At 49.6% G+C, this 22748-nt stretch overlaps 1 protein-coding gene across 1 annotated transcript in view; it reads right to left on the bottom strand.

Moving 5' to 3' along the window:
- Positions 1 to 14510, bottom strand: part of Aldh1a3 (aldehyde dehydrogenase 1 family member A3) — a 34495-nt gene extending 19985 nt beyond the window's left edge. The window contains exons 1-5 of the mRNA XM_059273218.1: positions 14351 to 14510; positions 9654 to 9758; positions 7139 to 7279; positions 1161 to 1290; positions 584 to 645 (exon numbers count right to left, since the gene is read on the bottom strand). Of these exons, the coding sequence (XP_059129201.1) occupies positions 584 to 645; positions 1161 to 1290; positions 7139 to 7279; positions 9654 to 9758; positions 14351 to 14449 (537 nt within the window). The 5' untranslated portion in view covers positions 14450 to 14510. The remainder of the gene's footprint in view (positions 1 to 583; positions 646 to 1160; positions 1291 to 7138; positions 7280 to 9653; positions 9759 to 14350) is intronic.
- Positions 14511 to 22748: the final 8238 nt, after the last annotated feature.

Below are 22748 nucleotides of genomic sequence, written 5' to 3'. Positions count from 1 at the left end.
AAGCCCAGGGCTTGCTCAGCTGCACCCTGGAGATGCTAATGCAGAGAAAGCTCTATCCTATGGGTCTTCCCATTCTCTCAAAAATGCTTGCCAAAGGGGTGACATTTTCCTCGTCTCTTCCATCCTCACTCACCCAGTTGCTGTGGAAGTGGCCCGGGGCTTCCCAAACGTTTTGGTAGTGTTGAGTTCCCCCAACACGTGCAGGTCTCAGCGACCTGGCATCCTGGGCTGCAGAAATGGGCCCTGCTATCTGCCAGGTGTGTTCATCCTAGCCTAAGCTCCCATTCACCAGCCTTCCTCCACTTCCTTCCAAGGAGGCCGCCAACCCAGGCAGGTCCCACGGCCTGCAAAGCCCTCTTCTCTGTTGACCAAACTTTCCTATTCTCCAGCTCCAGTTAAGAGACTCTCCATCCCAAAGGAGCAGGCCACTTCTGACCACTCTGCTGGAATCTACTGCGCCCCTTGCCAAACACCCTAAATCACGGGCACCCTCGGGCATGGAGCCCCATCCCCCCAGCCTGCACTCAGTCAGGTGGGTTGTAGTGGGCAGAACCAGTTTGTGACAGAAAAGTCCCACACTCACCGGCGTAATGGCTCCACACACCCCAATGGGCTCATGCCTGGTAAAGCACACAACATTGTTATCTGGAAGAGAGGCGACCCAGGAAAAGAACATGATCATGGTTAAGAATTTCACATGGACCCATGCTTGGTGGAGGCGTACACCTTTAATCCCAGGACTTGGGAGGTAGAGGCAAGTGAATCTCTGGGAGTTCAAGGTCAGCCTGGTCTATATAGCAAGTTCCAGGACAGCCAAAGCTATATAATAGAAAGACTCTGCCTCAAAAAAACACAAAAGCCAAGACAAAAAGACAACCCCACCACCACAACAAAAACACAAACAAACACAAAAGAATTCCACATGGTAAAACTGAAAGAAAGAAATGGAGACACCTGCAGGGCTCTTCTCTCTTACACAGCGGAATGATTTGAGCTTAAGTTGAAAACATGAGTAGAATTCCCTAGAGGCATTGGCATGTCGCCATGTGGGGAGAGGGCTCTGAGAAGGAGGCCCCATGGGGAAAGGGCCTGGGGGGGAGGAGAAGACAGATTCCACAGGAGACCCAAGCGAGGCTACAGTCTATCCTGGGCAGGCTCACCTGTGGGGATGGTCCTGCCCTGGATTTTGTCTGCCCACCCGGCAAAATATCTGAAGGTCTTAATACAGCCCTCCAGGTCCATGAAAAAGGCGTGAAGGAATGGCTTGCCGGTGTCCATGGTCTCCAGGGTCTGCAAGAACAAGACGGCTGCTTTGGTAGACACAGTTTTCTTTTATCTTCTGGTGGTTAAGTAGAGGGGTGAAGGAGAAAACACAACCCCAGGGCATAGCTCTACACCTCAGTCCCTACACGCCACTTCAGAAAGCCTGCCTCTACAGTGAAATGGACCTGTCCCCTACTGGCCAGGACTGGCCAGCCTTTTTAGCCAGGTGCCTGAGTCAGGGCTGGTGAAGTACGGGCATTCTCTCCCTGCTGCTCATTTGAAGGTGTGCTAGGAGCCACCTAGTCCCTCCAGAGCAGTCTCCACTGTACCATCCAGACACGTACATTCGTGCACCCCATGGAGCTTCCAGAAGTTTGGCTACCAACAGGGTGGTTTCTTCTAACAAAAGAGAAAGGGGAGACGTGGGCTTTTCCTTCTCAGCTGAGCTGGTTAGTGTGGCAGTGGAAAGAACGATGGAGCACATGAGGGTCAAGCCGCCAGCACAAAGATGCAATGCTTCCCAAGCAGGCTGCAGGCCGGATGCGGAAACAGAGCAGGGAGGGCAAGCTGACTGGACGAGGCGGTCACCCAGGCCAGGGTGCCGCTGCTCAATGTTGGGATTCTTTTCTATTTCTAGCCTGGGTGAAAGAGACCCCTTTGTCCCTCACACAAGCAGCCCTGTGGAGCACTACTCGAGAAACCTCCAGTTATCCTGCTTCGCAGGAAGTATCCACCCGATGCGTTGCCTGGGGCTGGATTCCTGCTGAAGTGTCTATGGAGCTAGAGGATGCTAGACAGAGGAAGGGAGGCGCCTCCTCATTCCTCACCCAGGGCTTTATCCCCAGAGCAGTTGCCTGTGTGTTATCACGTACTGGATGTCTCTGCTCCCATTAGAAGATGAAGGAGCAGACACTCACAACAGGACCCGGTGACTCCTTCAGGCTGACCAGCCAGCCAGCACTGACTTCAGCCATCTCAGCCATCACCGGTTAGGCATCCCTAGGCATTTGGAAGGCCTAAGATATTCAGGGCTCTTCTGTCTGACCTTTGCTTCAGAGACAACCAAAACAAACAACCATTTCCTGTGTGTGTGTGTGGTATGTACGGATGTGTACATGTTCACGTGTGCACGGACACATGTGCCTATGGGTGCTTATGCATGTAGATGCGTCCTCAATCGCTTGGCACCTTACTTATTGAGACAGTGTCTCCGTGAGCCTGGCGGTCACTTATTTAGCTAGACTGGCTGGTCCGGCGGCTCAAGGATCCTCCTGTCTCCATCTCCCCAGCCCTGGGATTTACAGGTATACCCTGCCGTGCCCAGCTCTTTAAGCGGTGCCGAGGATTCAAACTTGGGTCTTCGTATTTGTGCAGCAAACACTGTGCGGACCGAGTCATCTCCTAGTCATGGGGCAGTCTCCCTGACTGATGCTGGCTGAGCCCCCCAGATGTCTTCCACCCCAGTTACCTCTGCTGTAACGTGAAGATGTTAACGTTTGCACCCTCTTGGGCCTGGTGTGTGAGTTAAGGGAATCGGGAACATGGCACTCATCTAAGCAGCCCAGGGCAGTTGTCCAGGTGGTAACTGGTGGACAGTCCGGCTTTCTCTTATGCACTCGGCAAGGTGATCCTGACGGTGTCCTGAGGAGGAAGGACTCAGACTTGCTGGAGATGACAGAACTTGGCTACATCTGACTGAGGCCTGAGTCCTACCTGCGGCATCACCCACTTGGAGGCTGACGTGACACCCAGCACCCTGTGCCTTCGGACCCTGTGGACTGGCATCCGAGTCGGTACTTTCGTTTTCTGAGGAGACGTGACAACCATCTGTCTCCCATCCTGAATTTCTACCTCTGGCTGGGTGGCCTTGGACAGGCTGCTTACTTTTTCTGGACCTCAACTTCCTGATTTTGAAATGAGATAATACATATTGCAAGTCCAGAGCCTACAAGTCAGCATCTTGGAGGGCATTTAATAAGCATTGCCCACAGATTTTTAAATCCTTAACTTAGGCAAGATCGCTTAGAGTAATAACTTGAATTTTCTAGATTGGTTGTAAAGACTTTGTACAAACAAAACCCAATTCACAATAAATTTAGACAGCAAATTCTCTAAAAGAGGGGGCGGGGAGGATAAGGAGGTGGTAGAGTGCTTGTTTTGCAAGTGTGTGAACCTGAGTTCAATCCCCAGGACCCATGTTTAAGAAAAGCCAGGTATGGTGGCAAAGTCTTGTAATTCCTGCATGAAAGGGGCAAAGACAGGTCCCTGAGGCTCACTAGTCAACAAGCCCTGCCTAATTGGTGAGCTCCAAGCAGATCAGAAATTCTGTTTCCAAAACCAAAACAAACAACATGAAAAACAAAGTGGATTGCTCCTGTGGAACGACACTGGATGTTGACCTCTGGCCTCCACTCACACACATTGAAACATGTACACACACTACATCTATACTCACATGTGGGGCTGGCTAGTGTTTTGTCAACCTGACCCAAGCCAGAGTCTTTTGGGAAGAAAGAACCTGGATTGAGAAAATGCCCTCACCAGACTGGTTCTTACACAAGTCCGTGGGGGCATTTTCTTGATTAGTGATTGATGGGGAAGACCCACAGCTCACTTTGGGCAGGACCACCATGCTCAGGTGGTCCTGGATGGTATAAGAAGGCAGGCTGAGCAAGCCATGGAGAGGAAGCCAGTAAGCATCACACTTCCGTGGCTTCTGCCTCAGCTCCTGCCTTTAGGTTCCTGCCTTGAGTTCCTGTCCTGATTTCCTCCAGTGATGGAGTGTGACCTGAGAATTGTAAGCGGAAATAAACCCTTTCCTCTCCAAGTTGCGTTTTAGCCATAGTGTTTTTATGACAGCAGTAGAAACCCTAACTAAGACACATGTACATCTTCACATGTACAAGGAAAAGCGAAAAGGAGGAGGAGATTGGAGACAGTCAGAGGACTGAGCTTGAGAAATCAAATGTTAGCTTCTGACGGAATCAGGTGGTTGTCATGTGACTTACTGCTGTGATACAAACATGAGCCACCTCAGCCATTCCCAGGCTTACTTTCTTTAGCTTGTTAAGAGAAAAATGTACCTTCTGAAAGGTGAATGCATCTCCACGTTCAGATGCTACAGGGTGAGAAAGTTGGGATGGCTGCCCCAAAGGCCGGTACACCCAGACTGTAAATGAGGGTCTGGAAATGGTACCTAGGTCGGAAGGTTGATCTTCCATCGGGTGTGTGTGTGTGGGGGGGAGCCCTATTTGGCACCTACCTGGATAAGCACCCAAAAGGCCGCAGCTTGGAGCCTAGCTTGGGCCTCAACAGAGCTAGAAAGCCACGAGCCACTGAGGCCCCCACATCTGTTTCCAAACTTCGAACACTGAATAAACACCCAGCTCCATCAAACCACTGAGCTGGCAAGGCAAGACGACAAAATAAAGCACTTTGCTGCTCAAAAAGGCAGGAAACCATATCAAGGTGGAGAGCGAGGGGGGCCCTCCTATGATGTGGTCACAAGTTTCAAAGCCATGTTTCCCAGTCATTCTTGGGTCCCTTTAATGTTGTGGCCAAGAGCTGGATCTCATTTCTTGTGGGCGAGCAGGTTGCAGTGGTAAGCATGATGTGCTGGGTGCTGTTCCTCATCCCTCCCACCTGTGTTTGTCCGCCATCAAAATGCTATCGTGCCATATCGGGCGATGGGACAGGCTGGAGAGGAAGGTGGCCTTGCGCCGCTTGCACCACAGATGGTACTGACACTTGAGGACAGGGCGGGGAGGGTTGCCCAGGGCACATCCTCTTGAGCCTGCTATTAGTACTCACGGACATTGCAGACTGATGAGCTCATGTGGGGGAAAACAGAAATGTTTTTGAAAAAGCCAGTTTGGCAGCCTGGACAGTGTGGCTGGTTTTCGGTGCAGGAAGAAAGCAGAGGTTCTCTGGAGCTTTTAGCCTGGGAGGGAGCTACACTCACTGAGATTCATTCCTGGGAACAGGAGGCCTAGCAGCGGGGAGGAGGGAAGCGGAGGCCGTGGTGTCCACAGACCCCTCTCGAGAAGGGCCTCCCCTAGCCCTAAAGAGTACACTCAGGACAAAAGCAATTCAGTGTCCAGCCTGATACTGTTCTTCCGAAGGGTGGCTACTCTCCTGGTTCTCAACATCAGAAAGAAAAAAAAAATTCTTCCAAATCAATGACCAAAAAGGAGATGTCCCTTCCTACAAAATGGGCCTCAAGGTCTGAAACAAAATTTTAACCAAGAAATCGACCTGTCCAGCAAACAGCTAGAGTGAATGTGGTCATGGTTCCGAGACCCCCGTGTGGCCAGTGACACAGCTCAGGTACAGGCCTTGCCACCAAGCCTGAGGACCCGAGTTGGATCCTTGGGATCCATATGGTAAAAGAAGAGAACTAGCTCCTGAAGGTTGTCTTCTGACCTCCATATGCTCACCCTGGCAAGTGCACACCCCCACACATGCACCCACCCATCCCCCACAAATAATAATAACTGAAAGCATTAAAAAACGAAAGACTTCCTGGGACCCAGAGGCCTTCTGGTCATCTACCTCAGGACCAAAGGAGGGCTGAATCTTGCTGCAGAACAGGCTTACAACTTATTAAGGCCTCCCAGCCCCATAGATGAGTCCCACCCATGAGTAGGCTGTATTACTATCCCTGTCCCTACATCCTAGCGGAGTAGTTAAGGTCTCCAAAAGCCACTGGCCAGCAGGGAGGTGGGCAGCTCGGGTCAGAGCCTGGGGCTTATGTGGCATCAACATGATGATTGCTATTATTTATAACAGCTATCTCTTCATCGGTGCTTCCTGTATGCTGGGGACTCTGCTGAGGATTTAAAATGGCTTTTTCCCAACACTTGGATATCATTATCTCTGACATTTTACCTGAAGAAATAAATCCCAGGCAGTTAAGAAACCAGCACGTAATTAGTAAGTGGTGAAGCTAGGATTTGAACCCATACCTCTTATGCTGTGGGTCTTTGATAATCAAATCTTGTCCTTGTCAACATTCTGGATGTGTTCACCACTGTCCAGTTCAGGGGTGATACAGGAATGCATTTAGATAATACAAGGTCTTTGGTGTTCTATAAACAGTGTCATTTGTTTCAATATTGAAAACAAAAGGACTACAACCAACTCGTTAAGCCTGTGGGTTCACCTATATTCTATGATGCCTGAAAACTGTAGGTAGTGCCTAATCCCTAAATACATACTGCATTCTTTCCGATACTAAGTTCCTACAATAAACCTTAGCTTGTAAATCACTGTTAAGAGATGAGAAGCAGCAACTAATAAATGAAATTACAACAGTTTGCTCAATACAAGGCCATTTGCTTATTTCCAGGATTTTCCACGTGATATTTTTGAGCAGGGTGTGTGTGGGGGGAGTGATTCTGGATAACTGAAACTTCAGATAAGGGGAGACTAGCATACCTATGATGAGGTTATATTTATATTAGCAAGGAACTTAATATGAAGAAGAAAACAGTTAATACATAAATGTCCAGGTGAGGTCAGGTGAGCTCAGGCTTTGGTGACCTTCTTTCTGTGAATGTCCCTAGTCTAGAAACTAGTGAGGCCAGAGAACTTCTTTATGCAGCTTGGCCAAGAAGCTGTATGGTAATATTTGTTAGAGCACAAACAAAATATGACCACAAAGCTGAGATGCAGGGGAGAAAGTCTGACTGCACGATTGAAAGGATGAAGTCCTGGGGCATGCCCACCTGCTCCCCATGTCCAAAGACCAAATAGACCCATGGCCACACCAAACAAGCACCTCAGATGTTTCCGACCACATCCCATGGGGACGGTCCCCTCAGTGAGGGGACCAGTGAGGACAGTCCCCCCACACCTGCCCAGTGCTGGTACTCACGGCCAGGATGGCACGATCCCTTTCCACAAGATCAGCCAGCTGGTGCAGCAGCTGGCCTCGCCTCAGGGCATCCAGCTGGCGCCACGGGGAGCCCCGCTGGAAGGCGGCTTGTGCGGCCTCCACAGCCTTGTCCACGTCGGGCTGCACAGCAAAACAACAGAGAGAGAGTGTCACTTTCCCGGCCACCACCGCAGTCTGAGGGCACAGAAACAAGGGCGACTTGCTGCCGTGGAGCCAAGGAAGGAGGGGGCAGCCCAGAACGTCAGGCAGCGAGTTTTCAAATCCCTTGCATGATGGGGGGCCTCCGAGTAATTTTTTTTTTCTTTACATGGTAAGTCTTGTAAAACATTTCTGACATATTAATGTTTCATAGACCCGTCGACCTCAAATATTTTTCTGGCTGACCCAGGTCTGAAAGGTTTTCCGGGGCAGTGAGATAACAGCAGCTCAGCTGGCAAGTGTTTGCTGTGAAACCTGAAGATCCCAGTTCAATCCCCAGAATCCGTAATGCAAAGAGAGGAACGGCTCCCCCAACCTGCCCTCTGACCTCCCAGTGAACACAGGAGTGTCTGCAGTCACACATGCCACATACACACTAATAGTAAATTAAAAAAATTAAAAAGATTTCCCATCTGTCAGCTCCATCTCCACACACACAGAGACCACCATTTCCACACCCAATGTGCTACTTACGGACGAGTAACAACCACAGGTCTTTGTGATTTTGCTTTTTAATGCTGAGACTTGAACCTGCTAGACAAGCCTTCCACTACAGAGTCTTGCTCCTGCCCTTGATCTTTTAAAAGGACAGAAGTGAGAGGTATGCAGAGGAGACCCACCTGTCCTCATTTCAGGAAAATGGGCTCTGAAGAGCTGGTTGCTGAGAGACACTGTCTCACCCTGCACTGAGCCTGTCTCCCTAGGGTGATGTGGCAGGTAGTTGATGAGGAAGGACCCCAGTCAGGAGAGGCCTCTGCCAAGAGCATCACCAAAGCCTTCACAGAGTGAGGGCAAGCTTTAGCAAGGGAAATGTTAGGCACTGTGGTTCTTGTCTTGGTTCCCAAGGGGAGGTCGGGGCCTCTCTAGCTGCAAGGAATGTGTAGTCTCTGTCTCTGAGTATATTGAGCAAAATATTTGTCCAGAGGATGGGGGGAACCAGAGCCTGCCACTGGATTCCTACTTTTAGGAAGTAGGGGTTTAACATCTACATACCCCCTCTGCCAGACCCAGCCAGCTTCCTCCCAGCTGCTCCCCATTTCTTTCCTTTTCCATGTAGGGAACCACAGGGAGCCGGGTCTATACAGGTGAGCCACTGTGCTTTCTGCACACACAAAAGCTGTCACCTGTGCAAGAAAATCCAAGTCTTCCTCACCTACTTGGCCTCACCAATGCACATAGTAAGGCTATCTGTTCAGCAGGTGTGATGTGCACACCTATAACCTCAGCGCTTGGGAGGTAGAGGCAAGACTGGCCTAATGGTGAGAACTACCTCAAGAAACCAAGGGCTGAGGGTGATGTTCAGCATTAGAGTGCTTACCCAGCATGCAAAAGGCCCTGGGTTGACCTGCAACACGCCCCCCAAATTATCTAGCACCTGTAATCCCAGGAAGATCCCCGGAAGCCTAGCAATTTTCCACTAGCCTGGAAAATAATGCAAGCTGGTGTCTCAGAATGGCGGATGGGGGAGAAAAGAAAGAAAGAGGGGAATGGAGGAAGGGAAGTGGGATGGTAAGGGGAAGGGAAGAGAAAAAAGGAGGAGAGGAAGGAAGAAAAGCAGAAGAAAGGCAGGCAGACGATCCATCCAGTACTCCAGTGGTTAAACAGAGGGTCATGTTTTTCTTCCCTCTGTAGGAGGCTGTTACCCTAATCAACTTTTCTTTAGAGGCCCTTCTATTTAAAACACATTTATGGCCTTGAAAGGTAAAAAAGGCTACATGCAGAGGTCCCTCCATGTCTGTGTGATAAAGGAGACCTTACACCAGGCAAAAAGGTCTGCACAGACTACAGTCTCATTTCATGTGCATTTCCACAGCCAAGAAATCAAGCAGTCATGTGACATATTACTACCGCCAGGATCATTTGGGAGCATCTTCCCCATCCTTCAAGTCCCCCTCCCCCCCTTTTTATGTGTCTCCTGCCAGAATGCTACTTTTGGTGAAACACACCAGCAGGAAATGCCTTCTTGAAAGAATCTTTAATGCTTACAGGTTGAAATAATTGATTTGAAAAAAAAAAACAAAACAAAAAACCCTTCCCTTTAGCTGTGTGATGAAGACAGCTGAGGTCATCCTCAGAGATGGAGAAACATCCATCAAAGATGGTGACTCTTTGCAGAAGACCATCTGTAATTGATCTCATGCTCGGCTGTGTCTGAGCTGCACATACCGACCAGCTGCTGTGGTTGCCCTGGCCCTACCTGGAGGTGGGCCCATGCGTCTTACAGCCAAGCAACACGGCCTCCCCAGCCCTTACGTCTCTTTAATCGAATTACTTAGAAAAGGCGGAGAGGACCGACCTTATCACCTTCTTCCACCTCGCAGATTTTCTCCAGAGTCGAAGGGTTGTATGTGGCAAACTTTTTTCCGCTCTTGGATCCGTGCCAATCATTGTTGATAAATATCTAACCGGGAAAGGAAGTGCAACAAATTAGCTTTAAATCAAAATCATACAATTTCAACGTGCTAAGGATCTTAGGTAACGTCTTGTCCGCTTTCTTCCCTGCCCCCTTCCCTGGATGCTTTATAACGAGACATGGAATAGGGGGCAGAACACGGACTCACACGAAGCAACCGACGGGGAATGGCCTCACAGTTAGAACCAATTTGACATAATTAATCTAAAGCCCTTTCGAGTTATTTTTCTAAATTACATCTTCGTTTGTAGCAATAGCATGGATTTGCCAAAGAACACCTGAATTAAATGGTTACAAGGGATGTGCACGCTGAAGCTTGCCTAGGGGTAGGGTTTTAACGGGAGGGTGGGCAGGCTTGTGTACGTACAATCTGCCGGGTCCCGAAAGGCTGTAAGCCATGCACACCCCTTCCTGCTTCCAAGCAAGACCCCCAGGACCTAGGTTTATTGGAGGTCTTCCCATTACTCCTCAGGCTTTGTTAGGCCACACGGTGGCATGGTCTCTGGCCTCTGCATCCCGGGGCCTTTTACAAAGCCAGTGTTGGAACACAGAGTTAACTATCTGGGTTAGAAACCTTTTAGATTACATTAAGGGATATAGAAAACCACCATTTACATCCAGAAATAAGTAGCTCACAAAACATTATTTTATAGAAGCCTCAATTATCCAAAACATAGCTGAAAATACAGTATTTAAAAAGAATTCATCAAATTGGTGTGCTCAGACCCATTTGATTTCCTCTGACTTTTTTCTAAGCTCTAATCACCTTTAAAAGATGACGTTAAAAGTTGTGGCTTTGGGGGGGAGGGGGGCTGGAGAGATGGCTCAGCAGTAAAGAGCATTGGCTGCTCTTCCAGAGGACTCAGATTCAATTCCCAGCACCCACATGGCAGCTCAGAACTATCTGTAATGCCAATTCTAGGGGATCTGACACCCTCGCACAGACATACATGCAGGCAAACACCAATGCACATGAAATACAAAATTAAAAAAAGAAGGTGGCTTTTGGAAAGAACCAGAAACAGAGGGGACCCATAATACACAAAGCAGGTTCTGATGGCATAGAAGGACTGTCAGCCACCAGGACAGCCAGTTTCTGGGGCCTCATTCATGCAGCCCACCCACAGGAGAGGCTGTCATGGGCCTGCCTGAATTCTCCAGCCTAAAACATATCACATGACTATGGAAGTTAGTCAAATGATAATGATAGTTTTTTCGCCGTGGAGCTCATTTCAATAGTGGAAGTCAATTCCTTTGGAACAGGACAAAGCCCGGCGGATAGCAGATGTGAGAGCGGCCATCCCTGAGTGCGTGGCTTGGTTGCCATTGCTTTAGACTCTCTTGTATAGGTTTTGAAGCAGAAGGAAATCAACTCAGGCTACCTCTGGAGTGAACCTCAAACACTGGCCGGGGAGGTGAGCAGAGGCTACTCCAGACCCTCAGTATGGAGTTTAGAGCCGAGAGCATGAAGTTCCAGGAGGGCATACCCATCCAACTTCTGGAAGCTCAGAGCCTTCCATGTGAGGCCAGGCCCCCAGGGAAGCACGCGAGGAAAAGGCCTGGCTACAATTACAGGTTTATTCTTCCAGCTGAAACCAAATCCAAGTGTTCACTTTTGCCATGCAGCAAGTAATTACTCGGCAACAGCGAGAAATTAATAAGCAGAGAAGGAGTTAGAGCGGAGAGGAAAGTGAAGCCAGGAGCAGGCCCATTTGAAGGAAGATGAAATTTCGTCGGTTAGATAATAGAGACTGTCAGGGAAAACTGCTGATTCTAGGTCCTTCCTGGTATCAATTCCAAGGGGGAGGGAAAATGAGAAGGTGGCAAAACAGAGTCTAAAGAGCAGGGGATGGAGGCAGACTGCAGTGATCGGATGTCTGCTCCATGTACCTCATCTCTAGACACACTCTTCAAAAAATATACATATTACCTCGTTGTTCGTGACATTGGTCCTTAGACCTTGCCAACCAGCAACCTCAAATAAAAACTCCAGCCTGGTTGACCATATTTCTCCATCACAGTGTTTCTCATTGAGCGAAACTGTTTTCATTATCCCACTAGTAAGTGATCTGGTAAGTGGTTCCCACTGCTGGTTTTTTTTTTTTTCCACTAAAGCAACTCATAAACACAAATGAAGAAACAGTCCCGGGCGTGGCCCACCACCGATGCTGGCTGAATTGTTGTGAATCATAACATGCTAGCTGACAGGTCTAGAAAAAGACTGTCTTCATTGACTTGTGAACCGGCAGGAACAGGACATTACTGAGATATAAGGGTGAAGATACTTTGAGATGTAAATAGAATTCAGGTTTTACCAAAGGACCTGGAAGGCGTGCTGGGCTGGATAGAGGGAAAGGTGATGGTCACAAAAGCAACTTCCATTGGACTCAGCTAAATTCAAAATGCCTACATTTTCAGGAGATTTGGGGGAATTTTACTTCTCATGAAAGAGATAGTAAGATTTGTATTTTTGTGAATTAAAACACTTTTGAAAGAGAGCCTCTGCTATTGGAAGACATTTTATAAAGAAAATGTGTCCCTAAAATGGAAGGGGCTGCCATCTTCTACGATCAGTATGGAGACCCTCCAGAGGCCCCTCCCTCTCCTCACCAGAATCACTCACATGACCCTATGCCCAGTATAAAAATCTGAGGAAAAGGAAGGAGCTTTGATAGTCATGGTAGATCGTCCTGCCACGGCCTGAGCTCAAACCGGTCCTCCATGTAGGAGAAGTACAAGTACGGTGAGTCAGGAAAACCGCACACCCTGGCTGGCTCCCATGCTTCACAGCCGACTGTGTGTCCCAGGCCTGGAATCTGCTCTTCCACCATCTTTGGCTCCCTTCTGTCGCCCAGGGCACCCTGATAGTACAAGGCTCACCTTGGCCTTTTAATTCTTATAGGCGGGCTCTTCAGAGGCACTCAAGGAGCAAGGAGGGAGCAGGCAGAAACAATAAGGGGTGGAAGGTGTACCCTGATGTCAGGCTGTTGTGAGAAAGTATCTCCCGGAACCTTCCAAGGATCCCAGCTCTCGGTCCTCTGAGTCTTACCATGTTTCCTCAGCCTTCATCAGACACACCCGCACCCTCAACCCGCAAAGGGGGAGGGGGGCTCCGTCAGGACAGCAATCACTCCCCTGAGAGCCTCCCAGGATCCCCTCCCTAAAGGCTGCAAAGGCACCTTAAAAGTGTTCCTGGGATTCGCCTAAGAAGAGGCCAACTTTTGGTCTCTTCCCAGTTGTGGGAAGACACAAGACACTAAGCAAAGGGACAGTCCTGTTCACTTTCTGGTTGCTGTGGTGTTTTACAGAACTGTAAAAACAAAACAAAGCCGCCACATCACGGTTTGGGTCTGAAAAATGAAGCCATTATTCCTACCGTTCCCAGCGCTGGCCTTGGAATCCTCCCTCCAAAGCCGATACGATTAAGGAAACTACATTTGAAAAACTTTCAGACCTTCCAGGGCTGTGCCTCTCTTGATTACAGAGCCTTCCTTGGGAAAACAGTTCATGTAAAAGCCATGCAATTTATATGTCGGCATGGACAACTGTGGGGATTAAATGCCAACGGATCGAAGTCTGAAGGCCACACATCGCGGCCCGCCGCTTTCACCTTTTGATTAAAATGATTCCAGAGGGATAATTGCTACTTTTGAAAATAAAATTGATGAGGGTGGTTTCTGAGCATTGGGACATCTGGAGGGGAGCTATGGATACGGTGTGCAAATAAGATGGGGTGAAGTTTCCAGACCTGAAGCCAAAAGCTGTCCCGGATCTGAGTCCCTCAGACACCCCGCATCCAGCAGCAGGCACAGAGCAGCGCATCCCAGAGTTCACGGTTGTCCTTCCTCCGGGGACTCTGCTCTGTTCCCACATATCACCATTGTCCCTGCAGCTCAGAGCAGGTATCTCATCACTCTGCCTGTTCCAGCCTCCCAGGAAAGGGCAAAGGCCACTGCTCCTGGGCACTGTCTATAGCCTCGTTCAACTCGCAGCTCAGCTTCCCTAGGCCCAGTCCTCGGATGCTCACCAGTGATCTCCATCCCCCTCCTCAGGTCGACTGGTAAGCTGGGTTCAGGCTGAGCACACAGAAGATACCAGATCCTTCTCTCATTGCCCAGGAAGACCTACCTCCCAGTTGCAGTTCCCAAAGTGGCGCATAGTTGAAACTCATCTTGGAGTCCTCAGGCACCTCTAGCCCTACCCACAGCCCAGGTCCTCCAGACCAGAAACCCCTCTGCCAAGAAGTCCCTGTGCACCCAGTCACTGCGGCAAGGACCAGCACTCAAAGTAGGCGATGGCCCGGGCACATCGGGGCCTCTGCAGGCTGTTACTCGCAGCTTGGGTGCTTGCGGAGTTACGTCCTTGCTCCTCAGGTTTTGGGGCTTAAATCGCCGAGCCAGAGGCGCGGGTGCCCCCCGAAAAAGTGAGGTTTCCGAGGAGCCGGACCCCACCAGAGATTCTCAGGTATGGGCAGCTCCCTGTGGACTCCCAGCAGGGTTGGCTCCTGGTCCCCGCTTTCCCTACCAGACTGCTCGGCGCGGGAGTCCGAGGCCGTCGGGTAGAAGGGGAGCCCTCCTCACCTTGGTGAACTTCACCTCCAAGTTGCGGATGGGGCGCGGCAGGGCAGGCGGTTTCCCATCCGGCTGTCCGTTTTCCACAGCCCCGTTGGTGGTGGCCATGGCTGGTCTGCGCTCCCCAGCCCGAGGCGTCCCGAGTCCCCGACGCACCGGCTCTGCCTGGGCGGTGCGCAGCCTGCTCCGGGTGACAGCTCCGCGCCTTTATGAGCACCCACGCCTCCCGCCCAAGGGGCCGCCTAATTGGCTGCAGGACCGAGGAAGGGAGGGCGGGCGCGGGAGGGGAGGAGGGGACCCGGCCGCAGCAGCCACCCCTCCCGCGGTCCCTGCCCCTGCGGGAGCCGGACGGCGACCTGGGCTGCGGCCCGAGTGAGCTCTGCGTATCGCCGGGCGGCCACACCGCGGGCTTCTGCAGCCCAGGAGGCTCCGAGAGGGACTTCAGGGCCTGGAACTCGCAGGACTCGGACACTAGTCAGGTCAGGGAGCTGGCGCGCCGCGATCGCGGTAACTGACCCCTCCCTCTCCAGGCAATCAGAAGACTTTGCAGGAGGCACCTGTGGTCCCCGGCCGCCGCAGCGGCTCCTTGCACTTGACCAACTTTGGCGGGAGCGAGTGCTCTTTCTCTGGGGCCCTCCGCTGCGCCCGGAATCTGGGCATCGGGCGGCCACCACCCGTCGCTGCCTCGGCTCGGGGTCCAGGGGCCAGACGCCTGCACTCCATTCTGCCCAAGCTAGGGCCGTCAGTGGCCTCCGAGCAGGGCTGGCAGCGAACTTCCTTCACACCCATGAAAGAAGGCAAAAGCTAGGCGACAGCTCTTATGTACCGCACTTGGGAGCCTTCCGGCTGCTGGTCCTCTGATCTTCATAAGCACACACCACCCTCAGGCCCAGCCCAAGGGAGACTATTATTTTATATTTGAAACGCATGAATTAAATCTCCGTTTTAAAAATGAAAAAAAAAAAAAGGAAAGAAACACAAAAGACATGAGATCTTTGCAGCTATCTGCTTTCAGACTCAAAGCTCTTAATGTTTGTTTCTCAAAACTGCCAAGAAGGGGTAGGGATGAAGGCATGTCCAGCTCCTCTTATTTTGCCATTTAGGGAGTGATCCATTCATCCCAGGAGCTAGTCTTAAGCCCCATATGAAACTCGGGAAAGCGTCTCACCCAGGTATAGGGTGCTTTCATCAAAGAGTGAGGCTTGAACTCCCCCACAGGAGAGGTGGTACAATCTCCGAGAGACTCAGCCATCTCCTTCTGTGAGGAATCCTAAGGGAGATGGTGAAATGGCTCCCCTGTTCTAGTGTCCATCTCTGTTCTCTGTGTCTTCACTGGAGTGTTACTAGGGGGGCTTCTTTGTAGTCGAAAAAGCTGTGAACCTTTGGAAAGGTCCCATTGGAGCTCTGCTCTCTCTGATGGTGGGAAGGTCTTCTGCTGTTATAGGTTTGAGCACACAAGTGAGACTGGAGGAGGACTGTGAGCCCCCAAATGAGTGAGGACTGACAGACATCTGAGAATCTGCCTTTGACACTAAGGTGACCAACACTCACCCCTCATCTCCCCTGCCACTTTCTGGGCTCTCTGCTTGTGTGGCTGGTCCCATGACTCTCACCTTGGTCTACTGAAAACATCTAGGATGTCTCCCACCAGGGTCCCTGGATGCTGAGTCCCATCATGTGAGTGTTTTTGAAATAGTAAAAGACCCTCCCCTGTGCAGTGGCCAAGGACCAAAGGCTGGTAGTTGTCACAAGCCTATCATAACTCTCATCCCACAAGTTTATCTGAGATCCTGCCTGGGTTATCAGTTTGTCAGGTCTTTAAGAAAATATAAACTCCAAAAATGTACAGAGGACATTGTATTTATTAAATAATCGGCTGGACGGATGGGGGAGGGAAATGGGATTGGGAAGTAGAACTCTGCTCAAAGGTGGATAGTGGTCACCACCAGCTGCAGAGTGGGTAATGCAGGTAGCCTCCACTCACACCCCAAGACTCCCTCCGGACCTGTGGCATCTGCAGAGCCTTTGAGTCAGTGACAGTGCCACAGACAGAGAGCTCACCTTTGACTCTTCTTGCTGATTCCCATGTGACCCTGAAGTCAGAGCAGAACACTCAACTATAGACCTTCCCTGTAGTAGGCAGTTCCCAAAGAGCAGTTGTGGGGGGTGGGGGGTGGGATGAACTTGGCTCTGGGCTTGTCCTGACTGGAAGGCTCTTCCTCCACTCCCCTTGGCTTGTCATTCAGCAGGCGGGGAGAAGCTGAGATGCTCAAGTTCCCATTTTACAGGTGAGTAAACAGAGGCAGGTGGCTACTTGCCCTAGACATCATTGTCTTAGAGGAACCAAAGGCAAACAGTGGGAGCGGGTGGTGCAGGATGTGAGGAGAGGTTCCTCTTAAATTTCTCTGTCTCATTTATTCACCCCAGGGTATGCCTGTGTCCCAAGGTGGCCCCATGTCACCCGATGCAGTTAAGATAATAAGTGCTTTATGGGGCGATAAAACAGTGGGGTTGTCCCTTCTGGCTGTGTCTACTGGGAACCAAAGTCGTGGTCTTGGCCACAGGGTCGTGGCCCTAGGGATTAAAGGAGGAGGGACTCATTACTTTGCACAGTGGGTCACAAGGTGTTTGGGAGCTCCCTGAGCCTGGTGGTTGGTGAGGGCCCAGCCTCCCTCCCCCATCCCTCCCTCAACCCCAGCTGTGTGTTCACGGGGTGCACACTGGAGCGCTGAACTTTCATTTCCTTTCCTGTGACCCCCTTCCTACTTCCCAGCACTTGGGAAGACTCAAGCAAGAGAATACTGGATAAACTGTAAAGTGCTGTGTACAGGTCTGTTCTTAATTCTCCCGTATTTCCTAGCAGACGTTTCTCCTTAGATGTCAGCCCTCATTCCTTCGTGGCTTATGGAGCTGTTGCAGCCCACACTTTGCTGCTAATTTCATTGTTTTTGTGTTCAGGTTGGTGGTGCTGGCCCTGTCTGAGACTGGGCTTCTTGGCGTGTGTGTGATGTGATCTGGGACTACATTGAAGGCCTGTTGGTGTGATAAACATGCAATAGAAATAAGCATCATGAGGGCAGTGTGGAGAGACGGTTTGGTTCCCAGCACCCACATGGCCACTCACAACTGTCTATAACTCTAGTTCCAGGGGATCTGACACTGTTGTCCGGTTTCTGTGGCTGTTGCCCATATGCGGTGTGCATATAGACGTGCAGGCAAAGCACTCGTACACGTATAAATGAATGAATGAATAAATAAATAGTTTTACAAAGCGTGGGGACTGGAGGAGTGGCTCAGTCACCTCAGTGCTTGCTGACGGAGCAGGAGGACCTGAGTGGGATCCTCGGCACCTGTGTGGAAAAGCTCTTCACGGCAGGCAGCATGTGCCTGTAATCCCAGCACTAGATGGGTAGGTGGAAACAGGTGGATTCCCGGAGGTCACTGGCCAGTCAGTCTCTTGGAAGTGAGGAGTGATGAGAAAGTCACCTGATGTCAATGTCCGGCCTCCACACAAATACGCATGACGGAAAAACTGAGATGAAAGAGGACAGATAATGTCTCTCACATCCCAACCTAATTCCCTTTTCAAACCGTGAGTGTTTGTGGGGGATGTTGAAATCTATAATAAACGTAATTCATAATGGGTAGGACAGAATCCACCCTTTATTTTACTCTATTTCAAGCCTGGTGTCTGAGCCTCTGTGAGGAGTGTCTGGACCTTTTGGGGGTCTCTAGCATCCCAGAACTGTCTCTCTTTGCCCAAACCACTCACCTCACTCGGCAGCTAGGAGTCTGACCTAATCCAGGTCCATGGGTGTGCGCCCTGAAAGACTTCCCAGAGAGCTGAGCTTTTCCAACAAGGAGGTTCTTTGAGAAACGGAAGGCAGTGTTATTCTTAGGCGGCCTTGGTGGCTCAGGACAAGTAACCCAACCTCAGTTTTTTTGGCTATAAATGGGGGTGACAGGTGCTCTAATACTAAGGCAAGGTTGATTTCATTATGAGTACTTCCTTACTAGGATCACTGAAGCATTGTCTGTATTTTGTGGAAACTGTCCAATATTGACTAAATTCATTTGAACGGGCAACTTCTTACCATTCAAATTTTATAAATTATGATTCCTTACATCCTCCTTCCCGATGCTACAACTTTGTGGGAACATGCAAACGAATCTGCTTTCCTATGTTCTCCTAGTTTGCTTTTGCTGGGACCAAAAACAAAAAACAAAAAAAAAACAAAAAAAAAACAAACAAACAAAAAAAAAAACAACTTTGATCAAAAGCAACTTAGGTGAGTGAGGAAAGGGTTTATTTGGCTTATACTTCCAGGCCACAATCAGTCATTTAGGGAAGTCGGGCAGGAATTCGAGGAAGGAACCTAGAGGCAGTAACCATGGAGGAATGCTGCTTCCTGGTTCATTCAATGGCTTATCCTCAGCTAGCTGCTTTTCATATACAGCCCAGGTTCACCTGCATAGGGATGGTGCCGCTCACAGTGGGCTGAAACCTCCTGCATCAATGGCCAATGAAGACAGTCTTTCACAGACATGGTCCTAGGTTAATCTGATCTTGGCAGTTCCTCAATTAAAGTTCCCTCTTCTAAGACGATTCTAGGTTGTGTCAGGAAAAAAAAAAAAAACAAAAACAAAAACAAAAAAAAAAACAACTAATCAGCTTTCTGGTTCCGAAACAAAATGCCTAGGACAAGTATCTGGATATCAGCTCATACTTCCATGGTCCATAGGGCCTGTTTGCTTGGGCCCGTGGTGAGGTAGCACATCATGATTGGAGCAGGTGGCAGAGTTCACCTCACATTGACTGGGAAGCAAAAGAAAAAGAAAGATAGGATGTAGCCAGGGGCCTAATAACCCCTTTAGGACACACCTCCAATGTGCCTTCCATTAGGCCCTGCCTACTAAAGGTATCACTACAGGATAAAGACCAAAGCTGTAACACATGGGTCTTTGGGGTCCATCACATATTCAAACCACAGTAACCAGGATGATGAGAGGGAGAGGCAGCCCACGCAGGAGGAAGGTGTGTTGACCAACACAAGCAAAGCGAAGGCTGGAGGACTACCATTGCCTCTTTCAGCTGCTCTCTCCTCAACCCTGCTTGCCCTTTTCGATCCCAAGGAAATGTCTTCCACATGAACACACAGTGACCTGAGGTAAATCAAAACCCCAACCAGGCAGAAGCAAACAGAGAACCAATCATATAAAAACAAAGAGAATACAGCACAATATTTGTGGGTCTGGCCTTGATGAGACCTCACACATACAGTCTGACAGTACATGGCTTCTGGAACTTTCCTGTCTTCCAGTGGTTAGGAGTTGTGACAAGGCCAGGGAAGAACATGCGGGTAAGGATGACAGCTGATTGACCTTCCAATGTTCTCTTCTTTCTGGCCATAAGAACCCTACATTACCAGGGGCAGCGATATGTTTTGATAAAACATGTTTACCAGTTTCTCTTGCAGACAGAGGTGGTGGAAGAAATATAAACTGAAGTCTTGGCTTCAGGGCAGAGACCCTTTCATTCCCGTTGCCCGGAACACAGACACAGAGCTGAGCCTGCAGCAGCCGTCCTGTGACAGGTCAGCACTTGCGAAGTGGGATGCTAAGATAAGGATTTTGGAGTAGACAGAGGAAGAACCTAGACCCTGATGAGCCTGGAGCCAGCCTTTTGCTCTGGATTTCCTTCACTGGCTTTCTTCCACATGAGCAAAGGCTAGACCCTGTCTTATTAAAGACTCCTGTTGAGATTGTCCACCTGAACTGGGTGTATAAACCCAACCCATCACTGGGACAACAACCAAAAGCCTCCAGTGGAGTAATTATATCATTTTTATGTCAAAAGAACAGCCTGTTAAAAAAAGGGTTCTCTCCGTCAGCTATCCGGAGCTTATGCCCTAGGGCTGCAAGATGGCTCCATGGGTGAAAGTGTGTGCTGCTGAGTTCTCCCCGTTGGCTTAATTCCTGGAACCCACTGGAAGGAGAGAGGCACCTCCACATGTTCACATGTACGTGTCCACACACACACACACACACACACACACACACACACACACACACCCCACACAGACACACACACACACACACACCAATTTTTAAAATGGTGTCGATATATTGTGTTTATAATCATCTAGGAACTTTAAAACAATGGCAAAACCAACCCTGAGAAGGAATAAATGAATCTACTTCACTGACTCATTCACAGCTTTCATTGCCTAAATTGAACAGGGGGATACCACCCAAGGAAGAGAACAGCTTGGTACAAACGTCCCAACAGAGCTGGGCAGGCAGCCCTCCATACCATAGCCCCTTCTTGGGGTTCACTGTGTTCTGAATGAAGCCGCGACACTAGGAGAGAGCTGCCCTGAATTTCAAGGTTTCTGTGCCACCCAGCCCTGAAGGGTGCGTGGCTGGGCTGGCACTCCCGCTAGAGAATAAGAGGCAAGGGTTTCAGTTTTAAAGGATACACAATATCACTGTGTCGAACCACTGCGCCGCTCTTACAGCACCCCACCCTTCTCAGAACCATCACTGGACATCCTCAGTGATGCCAGGAGCCGTTTGCACAAACTTCTCAGACATTGTCAGACTTGAAAGGCTCTCAGGTTTGAAGCAGATTTGAATGTTTGAGAATGATTTGAAAATTTGATCAAGACAAAACAGGCCTCCTGGTTAGAAGAGAAAGTGTTAAGGGGCCGATAGAAGAGAGGGACTAGGGAGAGTCTTGGACACAGAGTGATTCTCACTGAACAATGGTGTTGTTCACTTAGGCCCCAGTGAATCAGAAACATACATATTAGATTTCCTTTGAAATCCACACGGGTGTAAGAATGCCGGGAAAGGGGACTTAGCAGGAGACGTTTTGCCAAACCGAAAATGTTTGAAAAATAATTTGAGTATGTTAAGGTTTGGCAAATCGCTCTTGGGTTCATCTCTGCTGGCCCCACAGTGAGAAGTCTGTCCCCCTGCCCTTCAGCTGGGACATGCTGTAAAGGAGCACAGATTTCTGAGGAATCTTTCCTTGGAGTTTTGCCACTACTTGGATCCTGGGGTGGAGATGGTGGTGGGGGGAAGTGACTGCTGAAGTCTATGCTGTCATGAGGTTTCTTGGGGTTCCTCCTGTAACCACACCCTGATTGTGAATTCCTTGGTAGAGTTTACACTCCTCTGTACAGCATATCATGTCTGAAGGTGTAACACGCCTGTTTGTGCTATTCTTTACCTAACTCTTCCATATGGCTTTATGATGATCCTAATACCCTCACCCCATTCCCAGGGGACTGGACTGGCTTCACAAGTGACTACAGCACTTTCCAATTGATCACACTTTTCGTTCTTGAGCAGGCATTCAAGCATTGGGCTTGGATTGCATTATATCATGATGTTATGTATCATATACTTATTGTGTTACTATAAACATAGTTTCTCAATTAAGGGACAAATTACATGTAGGGTAGTTTCCATTGGTGATAGCAAATCAGCATAAATATGAGGAAAAAACATAGGCTTTTCATGGCTTAAATGTGCATCTGACGAAGTCCACAGAGACTTCAGCTAATGATGAATTTCTGCCCATCTACTATCCTATGAAACACCAGTGTGCGTTTGCACCTGCTTGTGTCACAGTGACTACATTGCACTTCCTCTGTTGGCCACTAGATGTCATGGGACCAAGTTGAGTAGGAAATGGCCACAAAAACATATTCTATAGAGAAGACACACAGGCATTCACTTCCCAATGACAAACAGCAGTGTGAGAGGTTATTGAAGTCATAGCCCCAAACTTCAGTGTGCCGTAGGTGCAATCAGAACTGCTGCCTCGTGGGCTTCACCAGGAGTCCGACAGATTGCCATTTTTGAGGTCAGTGAGACAGAGGTGCCAATCACGGGCCAGGATGGACTTGGGCCTGACACCTGCTCTGTGCCATTCTGCTCTTCTGTTGAACTTTGGAATGATGATTCCCTCCCAGCAAATGGGTCATGGGGATTAGACAGCAGATGTCATGTACCCAGTGTGCAAGAAGCAATTGCTGCAGCCCGACTCTTGAGTGAGCCAACGAAAAGCACTGTCCTGAGTGTCACCTGATCCTTATCCCCCAAAGCTTCTCCTGAAGGATGACAAGCAAGGACCCTGTAAAAACAAATGGGCCAAGAAATTGCAAAATGGTTCTAAGTGCCAAGAGGTACTGTGTGTAGTCTGAAGGCCAGCCTGACAGGCAGACAGAAGGTGGTGGTTCCTGTTGGGCACTTGCCAGCTTTGTTACCCGGCCTCCTTTACCTCAGAGTCCTCACCTTTAAAGTGATGCTGGCACCCATTCCTGGAATGAGAATCCTCACAGACATCCTTGGTGTGGGAAGGCCAGTTGCTGCTTGGTGAGTGGAGGGCAGTCCGTTT

The sequence above is a fragment of the Peromyscus eremicus genome, chromosome 1, assembly GCF_949786415.1.
Source record: "Peromyscus eremicus chromosome 1, PerEre_H2_v1, whole genome shotgun sequence".
In the NCBI taxonomy this organism is placed as follows: domain Eukaryota; kingdom Metazoa; phylum Chordata; class Mammalia; order Rodentia; family Cricetidae; genus Peromyscus; species Peromyscus eremicus.
Note: the sequence above shows the minus strand (reverse complement) of the source record. Positions and strands in the feature narration are given on the sequence as shown.